The 20,951-nt window shown below is 43.1% G+C and overlaps 1 protein-coding gene across 22 annotated transcripts in view; it reads left to right on the forward strand.

The window, feature by feature from the left end:
* The first annotated feature begins 15,327 nt into the window (after nucleotides 1–15,327).
* Nucleotides 15,328–20,951, forward strand: part of AFDN (afadin, adherens junction formation factor) — a 118,817-nt gene continuing 113,193 nt past the window's right edge. For 10 of the 22 annotated variants that reach the window (XM_085055360.1, XM_085055372.1, XM_085055376.1 and 7 more), the window contains exon 1: nucleotides 15,329–15,819. In XM_085055360.1, the coding sequence (XP_084911486.1) occupies nucleotides 15,703–15,819 (117 nt within the window). In that variant the 5' untranslated portion in view covers nucleotides 15,329–15,702. Of the gene's footprint in view, nucleotides 15,820–20,951 lie in introns of all 22 variants that reach the window. The other 12 variants (XR_014850817.1, XM_085055362.1, XM_085055361.1 and 9 more) reach the window with 3 other exon arrangements.

The raw sequence follows: 20,951 nt of genomic DNA on the forward strand, positions 1-20,951 counted from the left end.
CTTTGCTTCCCACAGTGCCTCCCTGCCTCAGTTATGTACAAAACCCATAGACAGAAGATCATTTTGGAGGAAGCTGGCATGGTCTTATCTGGCTGAAAGGTCTTGAGATAACATTGTGTCACTGATGTAGAGAAAGTTCAGCATAAAAATAGAAGTCACTACTTAAAAAGGAACTATGATAAGCATTCATCACCAAGCATTTGCCCATCAGAGATACTTAGCATGTTTATTGTAAAGGTAAGATTCACTATGGTGATATTTTTTTCCCAGAAACAGCTGATATACAATGTTTTACTAACAGTCAAATGGGCTCCAAGTCAAGCTGTTTGTCCACTGGAAATTTCATCTAGCAACAGAAAAGTATTTTAAAGCCACTCAGGAGTGAAATTCACATAAAGTAACAAACTGTATATAACAGATTTGCATTCCTTAAGCTCATTGTCCTGTGCTGGAAATCTAGACTTCACAGCTCCGTGTTGTTGAGAACAGGGAATGGTTGGAAAATATATCAAATACTGTAGAAGTTTCTTCCATTATGTTATTTTCACTGGGAGCTGCATTGATGGGAATGTTACCATCTCACAATACCAGCAGCAGTAGAAAATATTATTTACATGAATCCACACAGACATTTACATCATTCTCTCCTTGAATCCCATAGCAAGCCACCTTTTGTCTGAAGTCAGAGCAAACAGAAGAAAATAAACATTGTGCTGGTGAATGTGATTAACAAGGCATAAAACATTACAGCCATGGTGACTCTTAGATGGGAATAGAAGCATAAATGCCAACTAATTCTTTGTCTGTCCTGAAAACCAGGGCTAAATAATCCTGTTGGCAGAACTACTAGTGCTACAAGTACTCTTACAGGGAAACTGTCCCATGATGGAGTCTCTACAAGGCAGATTTCGTCATTTATGCACAATAAGAGGAGAAGAGCAAACAGAAAACTGCTCAGAAACTGGCAATGCTGAGAAGGACTGACTCTGCAGCCTGCAGATGCAGATTAACAGAGAGGGACCAACAGGAGCTATAACTCAGCGACAGCTTCAAAACTGTGGTTCTTAGATTTGGGTGGAAGCCTTCCTCCAGAATTGCTTAAAAATTATTCTTGTTTCTTTAGTCTCTGCCCTGACACAGTTTGTCATCTTCATCTCTGCCCATGCCTCCTTGGTCCACATGCTTTTTACCTCGCATCTCTTGCCTGGACTTACTCTTGTCCTACTGTCCCTCATTTTCAAGTCTTTTTTCTTCATATTTAAGTTTCTTCTTCCTCCACCACAAGGCTTGGGGATGGGGTATTTGATATGCCAGGAGCTTCTGACTAGGGGTGTAAAACAGTAAGAACAGCTCAGCCCAGGCTGATGGAAAACTGCTGGAGCTGATGGTCATATCTATGTGAGTTTCTACACCTGGCTAAGCTACAATTCCCATAATGATACAGAAGGGACACGAGTGCTGTGTAAGGACCCACCTTTATCTACAGATAAAGTGGCACCAGAAGCATCATTTGTAAGGAATGATCTGCCTCTGGGTCACTCAGTCGTACTCCCCTACATCAAACCTGTGACAAGCACTGGGGAGTAAAACAGATATTCATACATTTTTAGTTACATAGCCACATATATATGTATTACAGCCAAGTATTAAAATTCTTATGCATCCATGATTTCACACTGACTTTGTGCTGTATTTATATCACTACAAAAGAAGCTTAAAAAATTCACCAGATTTTCAGCAACTGTAAATCAGTTTAGCTTCACTACAGTGCATTGCCTTGACTCTGGTGAATTTAATTCAGGCCTGAATCATTGAAAGTGCACTGACCTGTACCAGCTAAAAGTCTAATTTATGGAAATTTATAAAACAACTAATGCATTTATCTATTTGTATCAAAACAAAGCAAGCCAATGAGTCTATCTGCATACATACTATTTTCCGCAGGACTGCCAAAAATTTTATGTTTAGAAAATGTGGCTGACATATGAAATTCTCCATGGGAGAATTTCAAACACAAAACTGCTAAAATTGCCTCTCTGCTGCTAATTACTTCTTCCATTTCTCATCCATATGACTAAGGGTTTGCTTATCTGATAGCTAGAGTCAGAGTACTGTTATGTATTGGTAAAGAATTGTTTATATTGAAGTTAGAAATTAAATAACTGGCTGATTTCTTCCTGTCCAAAGGACAAGTCAATTTGTATTGAGTTTGCATTTTCTTTTTCTTTAAAGCTCCGTAAGAAAATGCATTCATGTTTTAGGGAGCTACAAAGTAGATTTAAGCTGATACTTACAGCCATCATGTAGAAGGCAAATTGCCAGCACTGCTGACATAAATGAATACATAATCTGAGTAACCCTTAACACTCTCTGCAATCTATTCTGGCTTCCACGTTGGCATTGTGGACTTTGCTGCTAGTTTCTCTACCAGGCATTTCCCAGCAAGATCCCTCAGGCACAGTTTGAACTTCTAGGATGTCACCTCTTCTTGATGCCTAAATTGAAGATTTTTCCTTTGATTGTAACGCAACTTTTACCGAGTAAGTCACAACAGCATGGTGGATCCCTGCCTTCAAACACGGAGCTTTTGCTGCTGAGATTCAGACAAACTTTCACTGACCTCCCTCGGGAACAAAACTCTTCACCTACAAGTAGTACACCACAGGAACAGATAGTGAGTGGGGAGGTCCTCAAGCAGTCTTTTTAGGGAGAATTTAACAACAGACAGGCAAATGGTACGCTGAGGCTGCTGCTGCTGAATATGGGAAAGGTACTTGCACCTCCCCTCTATCCTCTCCACAGTCCTTAAGGCATGGAAATTATTTGGATCAGCACTTGCCTAGGACCCTGGACATATCTGGGGTACTTGACAGGTATTCAGCTCAGGGCAGTGTCCATGGGCTCTGCCCAGGGACAGCTAAGAATAGCTGTGTTTACTAACACCTGTCACAAATGACAGCCAAGGGCAGCAAGATAGGTCGTAGGGGGTGAGTGGATAGGAGGAGTCAGGAGCCTGCTTCCTCTTTCTGCTTCATTGATTCACTCGGTATCTGCTTCCTTCTCTGTACAATGGGAGTTTCTGAGTTCACTCCCAGTTTTGATAGCTGGATGAAAAGAGGTGATGCATATTATGATTAATTTTCATAAGCAGCTATTAGGCTTGCTCATGGTTTTGAAAAGCTCTGTCAAAGGGAAAATCAGACTGAGATCATGATCTGACTCCTTCTCCAGCTCCGTAAAGACTCAGTAGTCAGTGGACACCAAACCTTCTCATGTGGCAGGTTTACACCCCACTCTGAGATATGGCAGTTTCAACAATGCAGTCAAACTCACCGGTTGGGAATGTCAGAGAAGAGTAGTGTTCCCACAAGGGAACTTGTTTGCCTGACTTGGATATTCAAATTTCATCAGACAGGATCAGGATCTCCCTCTGCAGTAGGCGAATTTCCTTCTGTCCTCTGTAAGGAGTAGCACAGGAATTTGTTCAGGAACACAACACCATTAGGTACTTCAGTGCAGGAACAAGATGAGTGCCAAAGCAGGGTGGATTGGGGCACAGCTGTGAAAATGTACAGCAATGGAGGATCTACCACAGCATGACAAGAGACTCTGGAACACGTGTCTGTGCCTTCTCCTCTTCTTTCATTGTTCCCATAGTATGATAAATGTGATGGATTGATCAACCTTAGCTTTTACCCAGAATTCTCTCCCCAGGAAGGGCCACGAAAAGGATATTTGCTGCAGCTGACATTAGTCTGAGGGAGCAGGCATCCCTCAGCTCCCAGGGAAATGGTAGCAGTGAGCTTGAAGCACATCATCTGCCCCCACTACCCTGCATCAGGCTCCTTTGGCCACTGCAGCCCCATGGGGGCCAGACACAAGCACACCATGAACAGCAGAAACAGTGACTGAAACACCTTTCTCCAGGGTGTGGAACTTTCCACACACAGGGTGTGGGGGCTGGCACGGGATGAGACTTAGGTGTGTGATATGGAAAGGATTTCCTACTGTTGCTTCCAAATTAAGGAAGAGAATAATTTCCAGGGGTTAATTCTGAACAGCAGGGAGAGGATCTTGTCCTGAAGTGCCCTCTGTGAGTGAGAGCCTCTCTTTAACAACAGAGAAGTTGCAGTGAGTGTGGCTTTCCCTTAGCAAAGACAGCCTCTGTGAGCATCTTGTTATCAGCTGGAGAAGTCTTTGAAGATTCTAATTAAGGCCTGACATCACCTGAATATCTGTAGTCAGGAAAGATATGTAAGCATAGGCATAATTTGGCATGAGCTGAGTTATATTCTTCATAAAGAGGAACTCAGCAAATATGTAACTGTCTTTCGGAATGGGCAAGGCCAGGAAAAGAAAAGCAAGGAAAAGAAAGGAAGGAGGAAAACAGAACAGAAAAAAAGGTAGAGTGAGAAGAACTTTCTTCCAAAATGGACAAGGTTTTATTTTATTCTACTCTCATTCTTTCTCTGTGTATCTATTACAACAATGTTGCTTTTGTTTTATCACTCAGCATTAAGTGTGCCAAATCCCTTTGCAAAAACTCTTGAACCATAAATGAGCCTCAATTTTGATTTTGCTACAGTCACTAGCAAATCCATTTACATCAGGGGCTAAAGATCATGGTGGCTTTGCTTGAAAAACATTACATTGGTAGCAATAAGGTGATTATAACGTGTTAGGCTGGGTTCTCAACTACTTAATTCAGTTTGGGTCTGGTGTAATTTTATTTTTCCACCACTGGTGTGAAACCTAGAATAACCCTTTTAAATCTCCTGTACAGTTAATCCAACAGGCTGCCGTACAGATATCAGAGCAAGGCTGGGCAGTTGCAGTCACTTTAAGATCTTTCTTAAGGAAATTAATTATATTTAAAAGGAATAATACTTTCTGAAGATTTTTTTTGGCTCTGCTAGTTGAATTGAGCCCCTTGAGCTCAAGATATTATTTGTATATGACAGTATGAAATCGCTATTTTCTTTTAAATTTGTTTCAATTTCTTACCCTTGCTGAAATGTTGAAGGCTCTAACACTGATATATCTGCTTTCCAGAGCTGAATGCAAGCAACTAGGACTTTGAAACATTTTGTAAATAATTCTGAAGACACATTTAATGTCCCTACGTAATTTTTCTCCTTTGAAGTGTATATGCTGTAGCTTGTTCTGAGACAGAAACCCCCAAACTGGCCACTGAGCAATGCTGTGAGTCACAGAAATGTTTAACAATATCCTCTCTGACCTGCACTATTGTGTTTAGCAATAGCAGAACAACCTATAATGCTTAACAATAGAAGAGTTATCATATATACACACAGTCTTCAGAGACACTGCAAGCAATCTGTGATTCACTGCAAACAACCACCACTGCTTTCCTTAAGGATGTCTTAGCATTTCCTCCATAAGCAACCCACCAGGTCAATAGGGTTAAACTTTGGACCATCCCTAGCATACCTTAACATATTACTTCTTGGCCTAAAAGCTTAACATGGGGAAAAAACCTGAATTATATGTATTTATTTCCATTTACAGAGATTTGTGAGTGATTAGAAGCTTCTTCACACTTTCAGTCATCAAAAGCCTAGTTTTAAGGAATGAAATTAATTGTATTGCCACAGACAGAATTTATTCCTCCTTAAGATACTTTATGTTTTTTAAAAAGACATATGGCTAGAAAGAATGCTACTGTGCACATGAAGGAATGTTGTCTTAATATGCACTTCTTAAAATTAATTTGGTAATGCTTTGTACTCTCAAATGAAACAATACAATACTGGAAGTTCAGGAAGAACTTGATACAAGAAGTATGGCCTGATAAATGCAGAGTTAACCTTCATGCCAGGAGGCCCTGGAGAACTCAGTCTGTGTTCCAACTCCTACAGGCAGAAATACAAACTGTTGTTCTGCTGGATGCTAGTATCTCCTTTCTGAAAAGTCAAGATATGCTTGCCAAGTGCAGTGAACAGCCTTAGTACTTACTTCCAAGCTAGAAAAACTGTGTTACGTTGAGAAAGAGGGTTGTCTCTTCAGCTCGTTAAAAAGAAGATAAATTGATATCTCTTTAAACCAGCAGGTAAGAGATGAGTGTCTTAAAAGAAGAAAATAGAATGTACCAAAGGGCTATTCAACCAAACAGAGAAGTGTGACAAGTACTAGTGCCTGGAAGATGGATTTGGGCACATTGGATAGGACACACCTCTCAGCAGCAAGGATGATTAATGGCTGGAACAAACCCCATGAGGTACTTTATCCTCAGTCTCTTGCCATCTTCAGTTCAAGCCGTTATGAAAGATGAGACTTCACCACATGTAAGTCACTGAATTACTCTAAAGACCAGTTGAATTAAATTCTACAGTTTGCATTAAACAAGCCAGAACAAATCTACTGCTTATTCTGCCTCATACAGATGAGTTTTCCCATTGCTCCCTCTGCATAGCGGCACATGTGCCACAGTCCATGCCTGCAGCAGAGCATTTTGTATTATGTCTCCTTAGCAGATGATGCTTGCTTAGTCCACTGTAAATCAAAAGTTACAGTGAGAAGGAGCTGTAATCTCATCATACTGCCTTCTCACAAAATGGTAATTCTGGTGCCAGATTAAGGTCAATAACTGCATGGAAATCCAGCATAGGTTTAGTACTTCAAAACACCATACCCACGCTGAACTGCCCATGTCATGGGATGACTACACTGCCCTAGCTGTAAAATTTTGCTAGCAGCATACCCTGGCAGCAGAGAGGCCTACCACACCAACCCCTGGGCTGAGCATCATGCTCAGTGAGTTTTGTGGATCTCCCTGCTGCCACAGCATTCTTGATAGCAACAGGCAAAGTGACCAGGGCAGTCAGCACTGATGGGCCCAGAGCAGCTGATCACTGTGCTCTGGGGCCAGGGCTGAGCAGGCAGAGCCCCTGGAAGGCAAAATGCACAGCCTGGCAGCACACCCCAGCTTCAGAGCAGTGCCTCCAAACACTGGTGATTTGTCACACTAAGCAGTTTACATCCATCTGCCATAACCATGTCAGGTGAAGCAATTCTGCAGTCTTTCTGTTTGAATTCCCATATTCTGATAGATGCCATTGGGAGGCAAAGGACACATTTTTCAAGCCTCGTGGTCCAAATTTGTAAATGAAGACTCGAAGGTGCCTTTGATAACTAGGAATTTATGACATTTTTGAAAACAGGTCGTTAATCTAGGCGCCTATTTCTGTGCCTGTGTTTCTAACTTTAGTCAGAAAGCGAGAAAACAGTGATCTTCCCATTTTGAAATGTAGAAGTAATGTAATTCAGGAAATCCTTCGCTCACAGAGTTATACTCCTCCATAACCTTCTTCTAACAATCATCTTTGAATTCTTCATTTCTCATTTGATTAGCCTGCAGGGCTGGATCTGGATCTGGATAAACTTCCTTGGGATATATGCCTTGGAAATGGTACTTTGTTTATGTCAGATCTCCTTCAAACTGTTTATGGTTTGGTTTTCTTTTTTGTCTCGTAACATCTATCAATGCACTTTTACACTGTGAAAACAATGTAGGTACAAATTTTGAACTTAGCAAAACTGCATTTGGGAAAGTTTATCTGGGAGGTGTTGACTCTGAAGGTGCTTACAAGGTAGAGTATACTGTCTTTAGGATTTGCTTGAGTGAATAGATCCTACAGTGCCTTGCTGGATAACATTAAGTAATGACACTCTTAGACATTTCTTAACTGACCCGTGAGGGTCATTAACAGCAAGGTGTAGCTGTAATTGTGTCAGCCTGACTGTACTGGCCAGGAGATGCTCTGCTTTTTCCATTCCCTGTTATTGTACAAAATTGCACTCACGGGAGAGAGAGCAAAGGATACAAAATGCTGATGATTATTGTACAAGGGTCTGGTAGTCCCACTTGCTTTCCAGCAAGCTTTAATATTTATCACATGGTGATTCAACTTTACCCTGCTGTTTTGAGCTATGCTAACTGCTACACACATGCACAAAAAATTGGTCCCTGCCTCAGACCAATATGTAAATCCCAGCGCACATTGAAACACAGTAAGGAGAAAAGAAATATAAGGACCAAACAGAAAGGGGAAAGATGTGGAAGACATGGTAAAAATGTGAGGTTTGCAGTTAATGTAGCAAAAAGGTCACAGCACACCAACTGCCTTATCCATATGCTGGCATTTCACAAACTTCATGACTGTACTGAATTTAGAAAGGTCTGAAGGAAGTACCTTTGTGATTTTGGCTGGGTGTCTTCCCACAATAAAGGAGTGGCGTGGGATAAAGGAGAGGGTGTCTGACAAAAAACCAAAACAAAACAGAACAAAAAAACCCAAACAAACAAGAAAAAAAACCCAAAAAACCAAAAAAAACTCCACCCCACAATCAAAAAAAAGCACAACCTGGTATTAAAGGTTCTCACAGAGAAGAGTCAGGGCTCTGTTATTTTAAAGTGTATTTATTGAGTATTCCTGTGCTGGCAGATGTGGTATTAAGCACAGACATCACAGAGCGCTGTCTAGGAGGTGAGACAGAAAATAATTTTACATGGACTAGTTTAGCCACCTGAAAAGGACACACTAAAATGTAGCCCAGGTAAATCTATTTCTGCAATGTAAATAAACTTCATAGTATGCCCCCCACAGCTATTTCCTTCTTTACCCAGTTGGTTAGGGCTGAACTGTGACATCCATAAATTGAAACCCAGGTCCTTCATTGAGTTTGAGACATTTGCTTTAACACAGATGGAGCAACTCATCTTTGTGTAAATGAGATGACCAATACAGTTGTACCATACTCGATAGAAAAATGGCATCATTGGCCAAAGCAATGGAGGGCTTGGAGCTGAAGCCTATGCTCCAAGCTGAAGAAGTTGAGGGATGGTAGCATTACCCTCAAGGAAGAATTTATCTCACTTCTCTGTAGCCTTCTAAAATTACGGTTTAATCCTGTCACAAGATACGTGTCAATTGCTGTCTATATTACCTACAGAGGGAATCTATACTGACCCTCTTGTTGTAACTTTTAGACAATTCAGGTTAGCTAATATAAATCCCACTGCAGGTTTCTGCAGAGGAGTTCCCTAGTGCTTTCTGTTGCTTTTTATTTGTACAAACTCCACTTCTATTCCATACTTGGTCTGGATGAAGACCTCAAAATCACAGAAGCATTACTAAGGAAATGTTGTAGAGGGAGAGACTGACCTTTTTTTTTGCTGAGCAGGCACTTTCATTTCACAGGTTTACATCAATGTTTTCACTTACAAGCTTCCTGAAGTATTTTTTAAGGCTATAGCTCTCCACATACAGAACTCATCTATGTTATATGGGTTAAAAGAACAGCAATTCCTGGACCAAAGAGATGAATATCCATTACATTTTTAGCTTGTTGGATATTTCTATATGAAAATCCTTTTAGTGCTTTTTTACTGGTTCGAAAAACATGAAATAAAAACAAAAAGCCAAGAGCATGCTGACCCAGTTTGCTCCCAAATCAAAAACTTTTCTAACAAAAACTGCTCAGATGTGGCCAAACAACTTCTACTAATATGTGAAATGTACATATGAGTTATAGTCATTGTGTGTGAAGGAAGATTAAAATTAATGCTCTTTTAATTTTCTATACAATGTAGGCTTTGAAAGGTGTTATTTTTTCAGTCAAATAATTATAGGGTGGAGAGAATGTGTGGCCAATGGCAGGAGGTTAATTACATGACAAAACACCCACTACATCTTGCTCAAAGAGCCCTGAAATGATTACACATTGTTCTAACTAATAGCCTAGTTTGGACTGCTGGTTGGAGGGCTACTCTCAGCGTAAAAGAAATGCATACCTTCTACTTAAGAATCTTTACCATTTTCAAAAATAATGCTGTATACCACAAAGAGATTAGCTAAATTTCTGGAGACAGAAGATGTCAGTTTATTTACACGGTCCACTTGAGAATTTTACATAGACTCTATTTCTTCTTTTCCCTTCTTATGGCCAGCCAATTTCTCATCTTCTTTCACAACACAGCACTTGGGGAGAAAATACTTAAAAGCAGAGATCTGTAATTAAACATAAAAACCATCAGAAACCTTTTTTCATACCTGCAGCAGCTCTGAACTTTGCTTTAACTGATTTAATTTTATATTATATTGGATAAGGCCAGGAGAAATAATCTGATAATCTAATGTGTATACCAGTCATTAAATATCTCAATACTTCTGCTTTCAGAAAAGCACTCCCTGGGTGTAAAGGGTATTCAAGAAAAACATTCAGTATTTATCTGAAAATGAATCCAGCAGATATTCCAGTATTAGGATAACATTGACTGCTGACCTCTTACTGGGACCCAACTCTCTTCCCACATGCTTCTGATTTCCAGGAGCTGTTCACCTGAGGACAAACACACATCTTGCTGAAGTCAAACTGAACACTCACATCCTACAAGACATTTCAACTCTCATCGACCTTGTTGAACACAGATCACAGCACAGTTCAGTAAAGACAGGATAAAGGCCGTCTGTGCTCTGAACTACAAACACAGGTATGACTGAGCACCCCATCCACGCAGAGGACCTGCCTTGAAGCCAGATGCACAAGAAGATCTTCCAGACTCTTTCTCCACTGCTAAATGGCGCCCTGGGCCATTTCAGTATCCTGATCCATTCCTTCCTGCCCAACTATCTCTAAGTTAAATGGCTGCGAAAGGATAGCTCATAGACAACTCTCAGGCATGGAGTAGGAAACAGCATGTGTCAGCAACCACTCCAGCATGCAATTTGCATGCAGCCACTCTGTTTTAGAGCCAAAACAATTTTAAACCATGGAGGTGGTCAGGCTAGGTCAGTTGACTGAAAGGTCCTTACACTGCCTGTTTTATTAGTACAAATCTAGCTAGAGAGGTTTTGACAGAAGTATTTACTAATAAATTGCTTTGAAAGAGCTATACAAAATAAAAATGAAGCATTTTCCTTATGCAAAGTTTATTGACAGCTTTTGTAATTCATCAATATATAAACCAAAAAGTAAGATACATTATTAAGACAGCTGCCATTTTATACAGTTCTCTGCTTCCCCCTCCCTAAAAAGAGAGCGAGGATAATTGAACTGAAAAACCTAAAGATCTCCAAAACCCAATTACATAACTTGCCACACTTCCTGTTTTCCCCTCTTACTTGCATTTTAAAGAGGTCAAGGTTATTAAATATAGGCTTCTACCTTCATACAGTAAGAAAAGCAGGAACTGAACATACAGTAAAGATTTTTCATGTAAAGTGAATTTGCTCACTTAGCCTATATGTACTATATTTACTAATTTGGCTATGAAATTGATACTTTGATCTACACAGTGTGTGCAATTCGTGCAGGTGAGATAATGGTGCATTGAGAAACTTCTTTTGTCTCCCTGATTTATGGGTGCTTATAGTGTCCAAAGCTGCAATCCTTATTCTGGATAATTTATTCTCTTCAGTGGGTGTGTCGTCTATGTAGGGACTGCAGCTTGATGACCCAGGTTTGTACTGTTAATGTTGCTCCAACATAAGGTTTCACACTGCATTATGAAAAATTACAGCTCCAATACCTCTGCTCTCAGAACACATGCACACTTGGGAAGCCATGAGAAGGGTTACTTTAATAATTTTGGTCTTACATATGAATTTATAACTTTCAGTAGTGTGCTGACTTACACAGCGTGGCACTATACATCAGATGCATGCTGCCTCAGAAAATTAATGCTGCATTCTGGCAACCATCTGGGCAGCTGGCGAGCAGCCAGGAGACCAGCAGAGCATGACCCTACCTTCACGCAAACCTGCTCTATGCAGGAGAACTGTCTGCATGGACTGCACTAGCCAAGGAGCAGAAATGAAGGGATCCTGTACGTGGTTGTTGCTCATAACCACCAGATCCCTCAGGGACCGATGTATGCCAGTGTGATTAATGACAGGAGCTGCACAGACAGCAGACAGACCCTTGTGGCAGGTAACCACATGGGCACCACATTTCTTGATGTCCAGGGAATGGAGAGGATTGTAAAGGCTTCCTTGTATATCTATGTTTTCTCTTTAAGGGTCTCTCTCCTAGTTGGTACTCTCACCTGTGACAAAATTTAGCTTGCAAGCTCTACAGGGAAGGGCATTTATCTTATTTGTTCTGTAAAATGCATATTATACATTGAGTGCTGAACAAACAATCAGAATGATAGCTTACAGTAGCTTAGTTATCTTTAGCGCCTTTAAAAAGAACACTGTTCAGCAAGAAATTTTAAAAAAATTACCATTGCTTCCAAGGAAAGCAGTTTTTGTTTCCTATTCTTTTGCTTCACTTATCCTATTATTTCTTATCAAACATGTGATCTTCTAAAGACTTAAATCTAACTTTGCCACCAGCTTCAGTGGCAATACCTGCAGGAATGATAGCCTGAATTGGAAACTCCTCAAATAGTATTGTCTTCTCACTGTGTAAATGATAAAAATCTCACAAAGAATACAGAGGAAAATTCAATTTCATGGTTTCAAGTAACTTTATGCATTACCTTAAAAGGGAGATGCCTTGATGATAGTCAAACACACAATCCTGTTTATAATGTGTTATATGCATATAATGCTTTCCATTCATAAATATCTCTAATTTTTTTACAACTGTTCACAGGAATCATGTCACTCTCCAGGCTTTACAGCAGCTGTTCTACTTCTCATTGCAATGGCCCTATGAAAAAAAAATAGGGATTGCAAGTGAAACAGCACACATTTTCCACTGTAAACGAGCTGGTACACTGTAATTTCATGCTTTAGTTCCCTACACACTAGCTTTTCCAAGGAAATCAGGGCTCACACTTTATCTCCCACAGCACAATCTCTACGTGCTGGTCCTGCTGGTGCACTCAAACATCTAAATTCTTGTCTACACTGGTGTTTTTCTTAAACCCTGATTCTGTACTAAAGATGCTGTCATTTGACTGTTGATGGTAACAACTTGTTCAGCAGGTACAAGCAGGCCTAGTTTTTTTCAGTGCTGCTTCAGCACTGTCCAGCTCATGGCAGAGTTAATCAGCAGCATAGCTGCTGCTGGTATCTGACCATCAGTAGCATTTCCATTGCTCCTGCCACAAAGAAATACATCAGTCACTTGGGATTTATGGGAAGTGACATCTAAACATTATTAGCCTGCTCCAATTCTGCTCTGTTTGAGGGATTTGTTTGTATCCAGGATGGAGTCTAGCTATGGTTTAGAAATGCTGATTAGACACAATTAAAGTAGAAATAAATTCTCAGCTGATTATATACACCATGTGGGTCCAGCACAATGATAATTTTATTCCTGGTGTTCCCTGGCATTTGAAAACCCAGGCATGCCAGCAATGCTAAATCAACTACTTTCAGTAGCCAGTTTTCCCAGAGCAACCACCTCTTTTCTGCAGGAAAAACAATCTTATCTATGTGGCTTGTAACAGCAAAATGCTAATCTATGCACACCGTGTACCTAAGTCTCCTTTCTAATCCTGAAGTAATACAGCCATGGTTTCTCGCCCTGTGAATTGAACCAACCCATTTCAGCAATATCCGAACAGAGCTAAGCATACAAACCAGCACAACATTCCACAAATGTCACTGGTGGCAGAGCACGCAGATATCTGCCTTGGGTAGAGAGCTATCACATCACAGATTTTTACATGGTTTCTGGCAGGCACTGCAGAACATCCAATACTATCAGGTAGCACATTCTGGATTTGGAAAATTAGCCCATTTCTCCCTCTGCTTTTATGTAACAAGACTTATGTTTGGTTTTTCCTTTTCTCTATACTTTACACCTAAAAGGAATATAGTATAGCTTTAGTATGATGGCACTACAAGAACTTGAGGTTTTGTGTCCCCACCTTCTAAGTTCTCCAAGGTCTCTCAGGAAGGCTTTCAAAACCTCCCGAAGTTTGGGACCCAAGAAATAGGATCACTTTCTGTCCTTGGAACTGTAAAGACTGAATATGGCACAGTTACATATGTAGGGCAAAAGTATAACTGACCTTCACCTGTAAAACCAGAACTGCTGGTAGTTATGCAGGTGCTGTGCTACTGGATAAAAACAATAATTTAATTGCTTAATGTAGACAAGGCCTCTGAGGAATCTCCTTCTTTAAATAACCCACCCAAATCAAAACTCCATCAGCAAAACTCACTCCTCTGAACTCCCTCAGCAAAGAGGAACTTGAAATACTTTCCCAGGTACGCCGAAAAGGAAACAGTATTTCCCCCTTTTAAACCACCCGAAGAAACCAAAAAAGATACACACTTGGACAACCGAGTTCAAACAGGACCGTTCAAGTACTAAGTTTCAGAAGATGCCCAATGCACAACAAATACAGCCGCTGAAGCATCAGGATGCATTACTTACTTCTGCGGGTTAAGAAACAAAGCCAAATCCCCAGAGCTGGACTGAATTCCAACGTCTACACAATGGGCGATGCCTCTTAGGGCAAACTGACACGTTTTGTGTGAAACCACAGAAAAATGACGTGTCTAAAATCCATTAAAGCGTATCTGATGCTTTAACTTCTTATCAGGTTCATCGCAAGCTGTGGAAATTTCTGTCAATACAGCCTTTTTAGACAATTCCTTTCACGCGGCGCTCCCAACACACTCCATAGCCATTATCACACGCAGCAGCGCCCGGGGCACCAGCGGAGCGTCGCTCCCCTGGCTGTGCCGGGAGGCGCCGAGGCACCGCGGCGACCTGGGGGCCGCAGGGCGAGGGGGCGGCCTTGACCTGGAGCCACCCTCCGGGCCGTGCGCCCTGACCTCCGCCCGCGGGCAGGGAGGGCTGGGCAGCGCCGACATTCCCGCCTTAGCGCGGGGAAGGCACGGCGGGGCCGCGCCGGGATCCGCCCGCAGGGTCTTTGTTCCCGCGGCCGCGGCGGCTCTTTGTTGGTGCCAGAGCCCGACCGCGGGCCCCGCGCTAAGGCGGCACCCAGGGCTCCCGCCGCCTCTCCCGCAGGGCCTCCTGCCGGGATCCCGCATCCCGCTCCCCGCCGGGCCGCGCCGCCCCAGCCGCGCCAACGCTGCCGCGTGTCGCCGGCCGCCGTGCGGGGACTCCCGCTGCACCTGGCCGCGCCTCGCCCCGCCCCGGCCACCGCCGGGCCCCGGCCGCCTCCCCCCGCCGGCGGGAGCGGGGGAGCGGGAGGGGAGGGCGGGACGGGACACGGGGGGCACTCTCCGGAGGCGCGCGGCCGCCGCCGGCGGGAGGTGACGGCCGGCGGGAGCGCGCGCAGGCGCGCACACGCCCCGGGAGGGGGAGGAGGAGGGCGTGCGGCCGGGCGGGGGCGCGCACGGCCGGTGTGTGAGAGAGAGAGCGAGAGGAGGGCGATCCCGGGGCGGAGAAAGGCGGCGGCAGCGGCGGCTTCGCTGGGCTCAGGGCAGGCGAGCTGCCACAGGCGCTGCCGAGCCGGGAGATACAGCGGCCGCTGCCGACTCGGGGCATCCTTCCTCTTCCTCCCCGCCCCCTGCCCGCCCTTCCCCCTTCTCTTTCTCTCCTTCCCCACTGTCCGCCGGGGCCGATCGCTGTCGGCGGCACAATCCCGGGGCGTTTCCGCGGCGCCCGAGCCGGCAGCGGCCGCGGGGAGAGCCGGTCCCTCCCCTCCCCGGCCGGGACTGAGGGACACCCCGCTCCGTCCGGGGCTCCGCTGAGAGGGCCTGGCCCCGGCGCCGGCTCGGCTCCCCGGCTGCGGCGGGCTCGGCGAGGATGTCGGGCGGCGGCGGCGGCGGCAGCCGGGAGGAGGAGCGGCGCAAACTCGCCGACATCATCAACCACTGGAACGCGAACCGGCTGGACCTGTTCGAGATCAGCGACCCCACCGAGGTGAGCGACCCCTGCGGGGGCCTCCCGCCGGCCGGCCCGGTGAGACGCCGCGCCCGGGCCAGGCCGCGCCCCGCGGCAGCCGGGCCCCCGCGCCGCCCCCCGCCCCGGCCGGGGCTCGGGCATGGGCTGCCCTGCGCTGGCCGCGGCCGAAGCTCCGCTCCTCGCTGGGAAGCGAGAGTCGGGCCCCTCGCCGTGCCCGGGTGAGGGCAGGTTGCAGCGGCCGGGGAGAGGAAGGGAGCGCAGGGCCGGAGCCTTCCCCTCCTCCCTCTCTCCACTCCCGCAGGCACATGCCGGCCCGACCCTGCGGGACAGGCGGGTTCGAGGCAGGGGAGAAACCCGCGGGGAGATGGAGGTGGCGAAAGGGGGCGGGCAAGGGTGAGAATACAGGAGCTGCCCCCCTGCCGAGCCCGACACCGGCTACCTCCGTGGGCTTTTTTTTTGTCTGTCTGTGACTTTAACAGTACCGACAGGCGGCTGGTGGAGGAGGAGGAAGACTGAGAATCCCGGTGCTGGGCGCTTTTTGTGTTGCTAGCTTGTTTGTTTCTTTAAATATTCGTCTTTGTGCAGAAGGCGCCTCTTCCAAAGCAACCTGCCGCCTGTAGTCCCGCGGCTCTCCGGGCTGCTGGTGCAATCCCCGGGGTGGCTTTCCCAGGGCGTGACGGACGGAGCGCGTTGGCTCTCCGAGCCTGCACGCTGCCAGCCCGCCGCCTAAAGTAAATAGCAGGAGCAGGTTCGTAGTCCTGAGTTCACATGTTGTACTGGAAAAACACAGCGGGTAATTTCTTCCTAATGGAATGGGTGTTTCTAATGGCCGGGAGAGGTTGGGTTTTGTCCTTTTTTAAAAAAAAGAAAAAATGTAATAGCCAAACCACACCCTCCCGCTGCCCCTTGTCATGTTCCCTTTGGCTGGTTCGTGCTGCGCGTCTGGTTTGAAAGCAGCGAGGGGGGGTAGGGGGAGGGCTGGGGACGCAGGTTACAGCCCTGTTTGTGTGTGACACGGGCTCCCTGCTTACAGGGTGGAGGCTGATCATGTGCGTGATCCCGGGGAAAAGGAGGAAATTCACACTTGCTCTTGGCCTGGCCCTGGTTGTTTATTAACAGAAGCCTCTGAGAAATCACGTTGGCTTGGTCTTGGAGCTGGCTCCTGTTTCTGCACCCAGGTGCTGACTGCTAGCAGAGCCACGAAAAAGTGCTGAAAGCAATTCTAAGATTAGGAACTATGACAGCTTTGGGTATTTTCAGGTCTGCTCATTACAGACAGTTTCTTGATCACAAAGATGAGGCTTTTCTGTGATTATTTCCTACATCTTGCAAGATTTATTGTAATTAGAATTCCTGGCTTGCACTGGGCTTAGACTTTAACGATATCACTGTTGGCTGACAGTCACTTTTCCAAAAAAGTGGGCTGAAGCCAGTGTCAAGGAGCCTTTGTGACTGTGTTTCAGAACATAGCACAGTCTTTTTGGAATTGCAGGTTGACTGCTAACTGGCTGTGGCTGACCTTTTTTGTCTTATTAATGCATTTGTCCATTTCCAATAAGTTCTAACTCCAGCATGTCTTCTTCGGTGTTTATGGCAGACTGTGCTTGTGTAGTTTCGTTAGAAAGTAGTTTAACAAATCATACTTGCTTTAGGTCAGCTGTGCATATTTATTATCATAGTTACTAAAGTTTGCACAAAAGCTACCTGATTCATTATAGTTATTATTAAAAGAAAAAATTAATTTACTTGCATTCACTCCACACTTCTGCAGTTAAGCCTCTGAACCTGTATAGGAGCATACTCATGTCAGCGATGACATTTCAGTTGAACTACTGAGAGTGAAAAATGAAGTGCATGCATAATATCCTTGAATGTATGAGCTCTTTAGCGTGCTAGTTCTAGAAGCATTTGATAAGACTGCAGGTGCGTTTACATCAAACTGGCAGCAGGTAATGATTTTATAGATAAAGTATGTTTTCCTTCCAGATAATTACACTTAGAAATGTTCACATTTATTTTCACTCTTACCCTGAGCTGACACAAATCTGGCTGTATTTTCAACCCAGATGATGGTGTGATTCACATTTGTACTGTTTATCAGCTTAAATGAAAGCCCCTTTACTAGACTGCTCAAGAAGTGACAATCCTCTGTTGTTTCCCTGTTTTTCCAGGCTCAGCTTGACCACAAGGCACATCCTGCTTTTTGTAGGGACTGCAGCAAGTGTGGCATCTGTGAAGATGCAGTAACCTGGATATGACTTTTGGCTGTGTGTGCCTGAGCTGGGTCAAACCGAATCATTTTAAACAGTGCAGACATGGTTGTTGGTCTGCTGGGTTAACTTTGTAGCCCGAACTGTACACTGTCATCCAGGAGCTGATGGGTGTATGTATCGGTAGAGTTGATGCCTTGTAGTAATTCTTCAGGCATTTCCTCAGTGAAAACTATCTGGTTTAAGTGACTGGTCTTGTAACTTTCCTATATAAGAGAGAGTAGGGTTTTCCAGACAGGGTAATCACAACCTTAATGGAAGGGTTCAGGGAGATTTATATTTTCAGTAAAGTAAAGGAAAAGTGAAATCTAATGTAAATTGACTGGAGTTCTGGCAATATAGCTTAGGCATTGGCACTGAAAGGTATTCACATGTGACCGACTAATGTACCTTAGTATTAGTTTGAAATGTCTAGCTCTTTGGTGACGTGCAATTGTTCCAACTCCACTAGATCCTCTTCTCTTTACTTCAGCATGTAAAATGTGACTTTGTTTTGAAGGTAGAGTAGTATTTTGAAAGTAGTTCAAATGTGTGGGGTTTTTTTTCAGAAAAGTGGTTCATGAAATGAATCTGTTCGAGCTCCTGTTAATATTTTATTGAGTAGATGAGTCCTAAGGGATTAGAGATCTACTTGTCTACTTGCCTCTTTTGAGACTTAGGAACAAATTATTTGTTAAGTTATGTAAGACATTGAGAAGCAAAAGCCTTGGATAGGGCATATTGTTGTGTTACTAACTTTTTCTTAACTTCTCTTTGACTCTAATAATTAGCTAAGTCATTCAGTGCTGCTTTTCCCCAGCAAAACAGAAATGAAAACTTTCTGTTGCATGCTCAAAGCTGAGTATTCCTTCTCTGACTCATGTGTAAGGAAGGCTGAATACTTCTTGGGAGTGAGAGTTCCATATCTTCACTTGCTTTCAGTGAAGTAATTTGTGGACTCATGTTTGAGAGCATAGTGGTAATTTTAAATTTATTAGGTGTTTACCTATTCTAACAATTGTTGCTGTTCTGAGAAATCTGTTAATTTGCATGATTTTATTCTGAAAGTTTAGAATTCTTTTTATTCAGAAAGTAGCTGAGAGAAGCTCTGTGGCTTGAGAAGCTTATAAATGAACAAAACCAAAACTCTGCATTGACTAGCAGTAGTTTAAATGATAATGTTTCAGGAGTGCTGCTAGGTACAGACCTTTGCTGAAGATGTCTGTAATACTGATCATCATTTAAACTTGATGAAACTTTACACTTACCATTTAGTTAAGTGTCCGCTTTAACTTCTGAGGCAGCTACTCACTTTGGCAAGTCTGAAAAAAATACTGCAGTTTTTGGGGGAAGGTGGAAAGGTGGGGTGAATCATGTTTTTGATTGTAGATAAATTAACAGATTCAAATTGAAGCAGCATTTTTGAACCGCTTTTTTCAAATGTTTCCCCTTGCCCTTGTTCCAAGTATTACCAAGTTTTGTTGGCGCTTTTTCCTTATTTTAAATTTTTTTTTTTCTGGTCAAGCATAGAAACACAGTGAAAAGACTTAGACCTTTTGCAGTAGGAGATAAAATGATGGTTTTGATCTTAAGTCTTGGGTGCTTATAGCACCCAAAGTTTTCAAAAAGGAATAAGTGTGAATGAATGATTTTGTAATAAGTTCATAGAGTTGTTAAAAACCTTCTAGACAAGAAATTATTTGCATTTATACAGTGTAGGTTTCTTTTTTTTTTACTTTCTCCTTTAATAAAAGTGCTAACTGGAATTAAGTAATTGTTATATAAAATAACTGCACATGGATGTTTTGGGTGAGAGTAAGAAATGAAGGTGTACTGTAGACTAGTGCATTTATCACTATCGTGTAGAACACATATACATTTCCCTGAATGCATCTAAAACTTACTGGTTTAAGCTGCCATGTCTGAGCTAGGTGTTACAGTTATTGTTGGTAACAAAATAAGGTTTCATCTTTAATGTGTGCTTTCATAGCTGTATATGAGAGGAAGAGAAGTGTTGTGTTTTTTTCTAAACATGGTTTGTGGGCTAGGGATGCGAATTGCATTTAATTCTTTTGAAACAGACTTTTTAAAACAAGTGGGATTTTTTTATAACAATTGCCCAAGGGCTGGGGGATTGTTGTCAGAACCATTGATCTGTTGCAGTTTTGTTTTCTGATGGAGAATGCTGTTCTAAACTAATATCTGTGTTATCAGAAGTAGCAAGGTCTAATCAAAAAGCTTAAAGAAATAACATGCTTTGCATAAGAATAACTTGTGGTAGATTGACTTTTAAATGGCCATCATGTGAAAAAAAAAGAAGGCATTTGAAAAGTCTTCGTGGCTGTTTGCTTATTTTTTGTCTGAAAAAACTCATGTAGGCTTAGCAACAAGGTATTAGAAATAACCCTTTAGAATGTGGGTGGGGCTTTTTTTGGTGTAGTACTTTGTTTTTGTTTTGTATTTTAATACTGACTTCACATGTGCTGTGTTATATATGTTTGGTCTATTCAGTAGGTTTTAAATAGTTTTTTTTTTTGCTTTAAATACAAGTAAGCAATCTATTAACAGAAAATGTTGCACAGTACACTGGATGGCAGGATATTTTAGGGTTGATGGAATTTTTGTCTTTACTGTTTGGGTTCAGATCTGATTCTGGTTCATTAAGCATCACAGGGAAGAGTGGTATATGACATTAGCTTATAGTAAGCCTTTTCGTAGTAGTTGTGCAAGCTTGTTATTTAAATCTAGTTAAAACAGTAAGAAGTGGGAATTTTAAGGTTTTAACCCCCCTGCAGTTTATCTGCATGGTTGCTCACCCATGAGCTTTTAAACAAACTGGCTTTGAGGCATTTTTAAGACCTGTTTTTAAAATTGGTAACCTATTGTGTTGTGAGTGATACT

This window comes from Lichenostomus cassidix, chromosome 3 (assembly GCF_008360975.1).
Source record: "Lichenostomus cassidix isolate B80296 chromosome 3, HeHo_3.0, whole genome shotgun sequence".
Lineage (NCBI taxonomy): Eukaryota > Metazoa > Chordata > Aves > Passeriformes > Meliphagidae > Lichenostomus > Lichenostomus cassidix.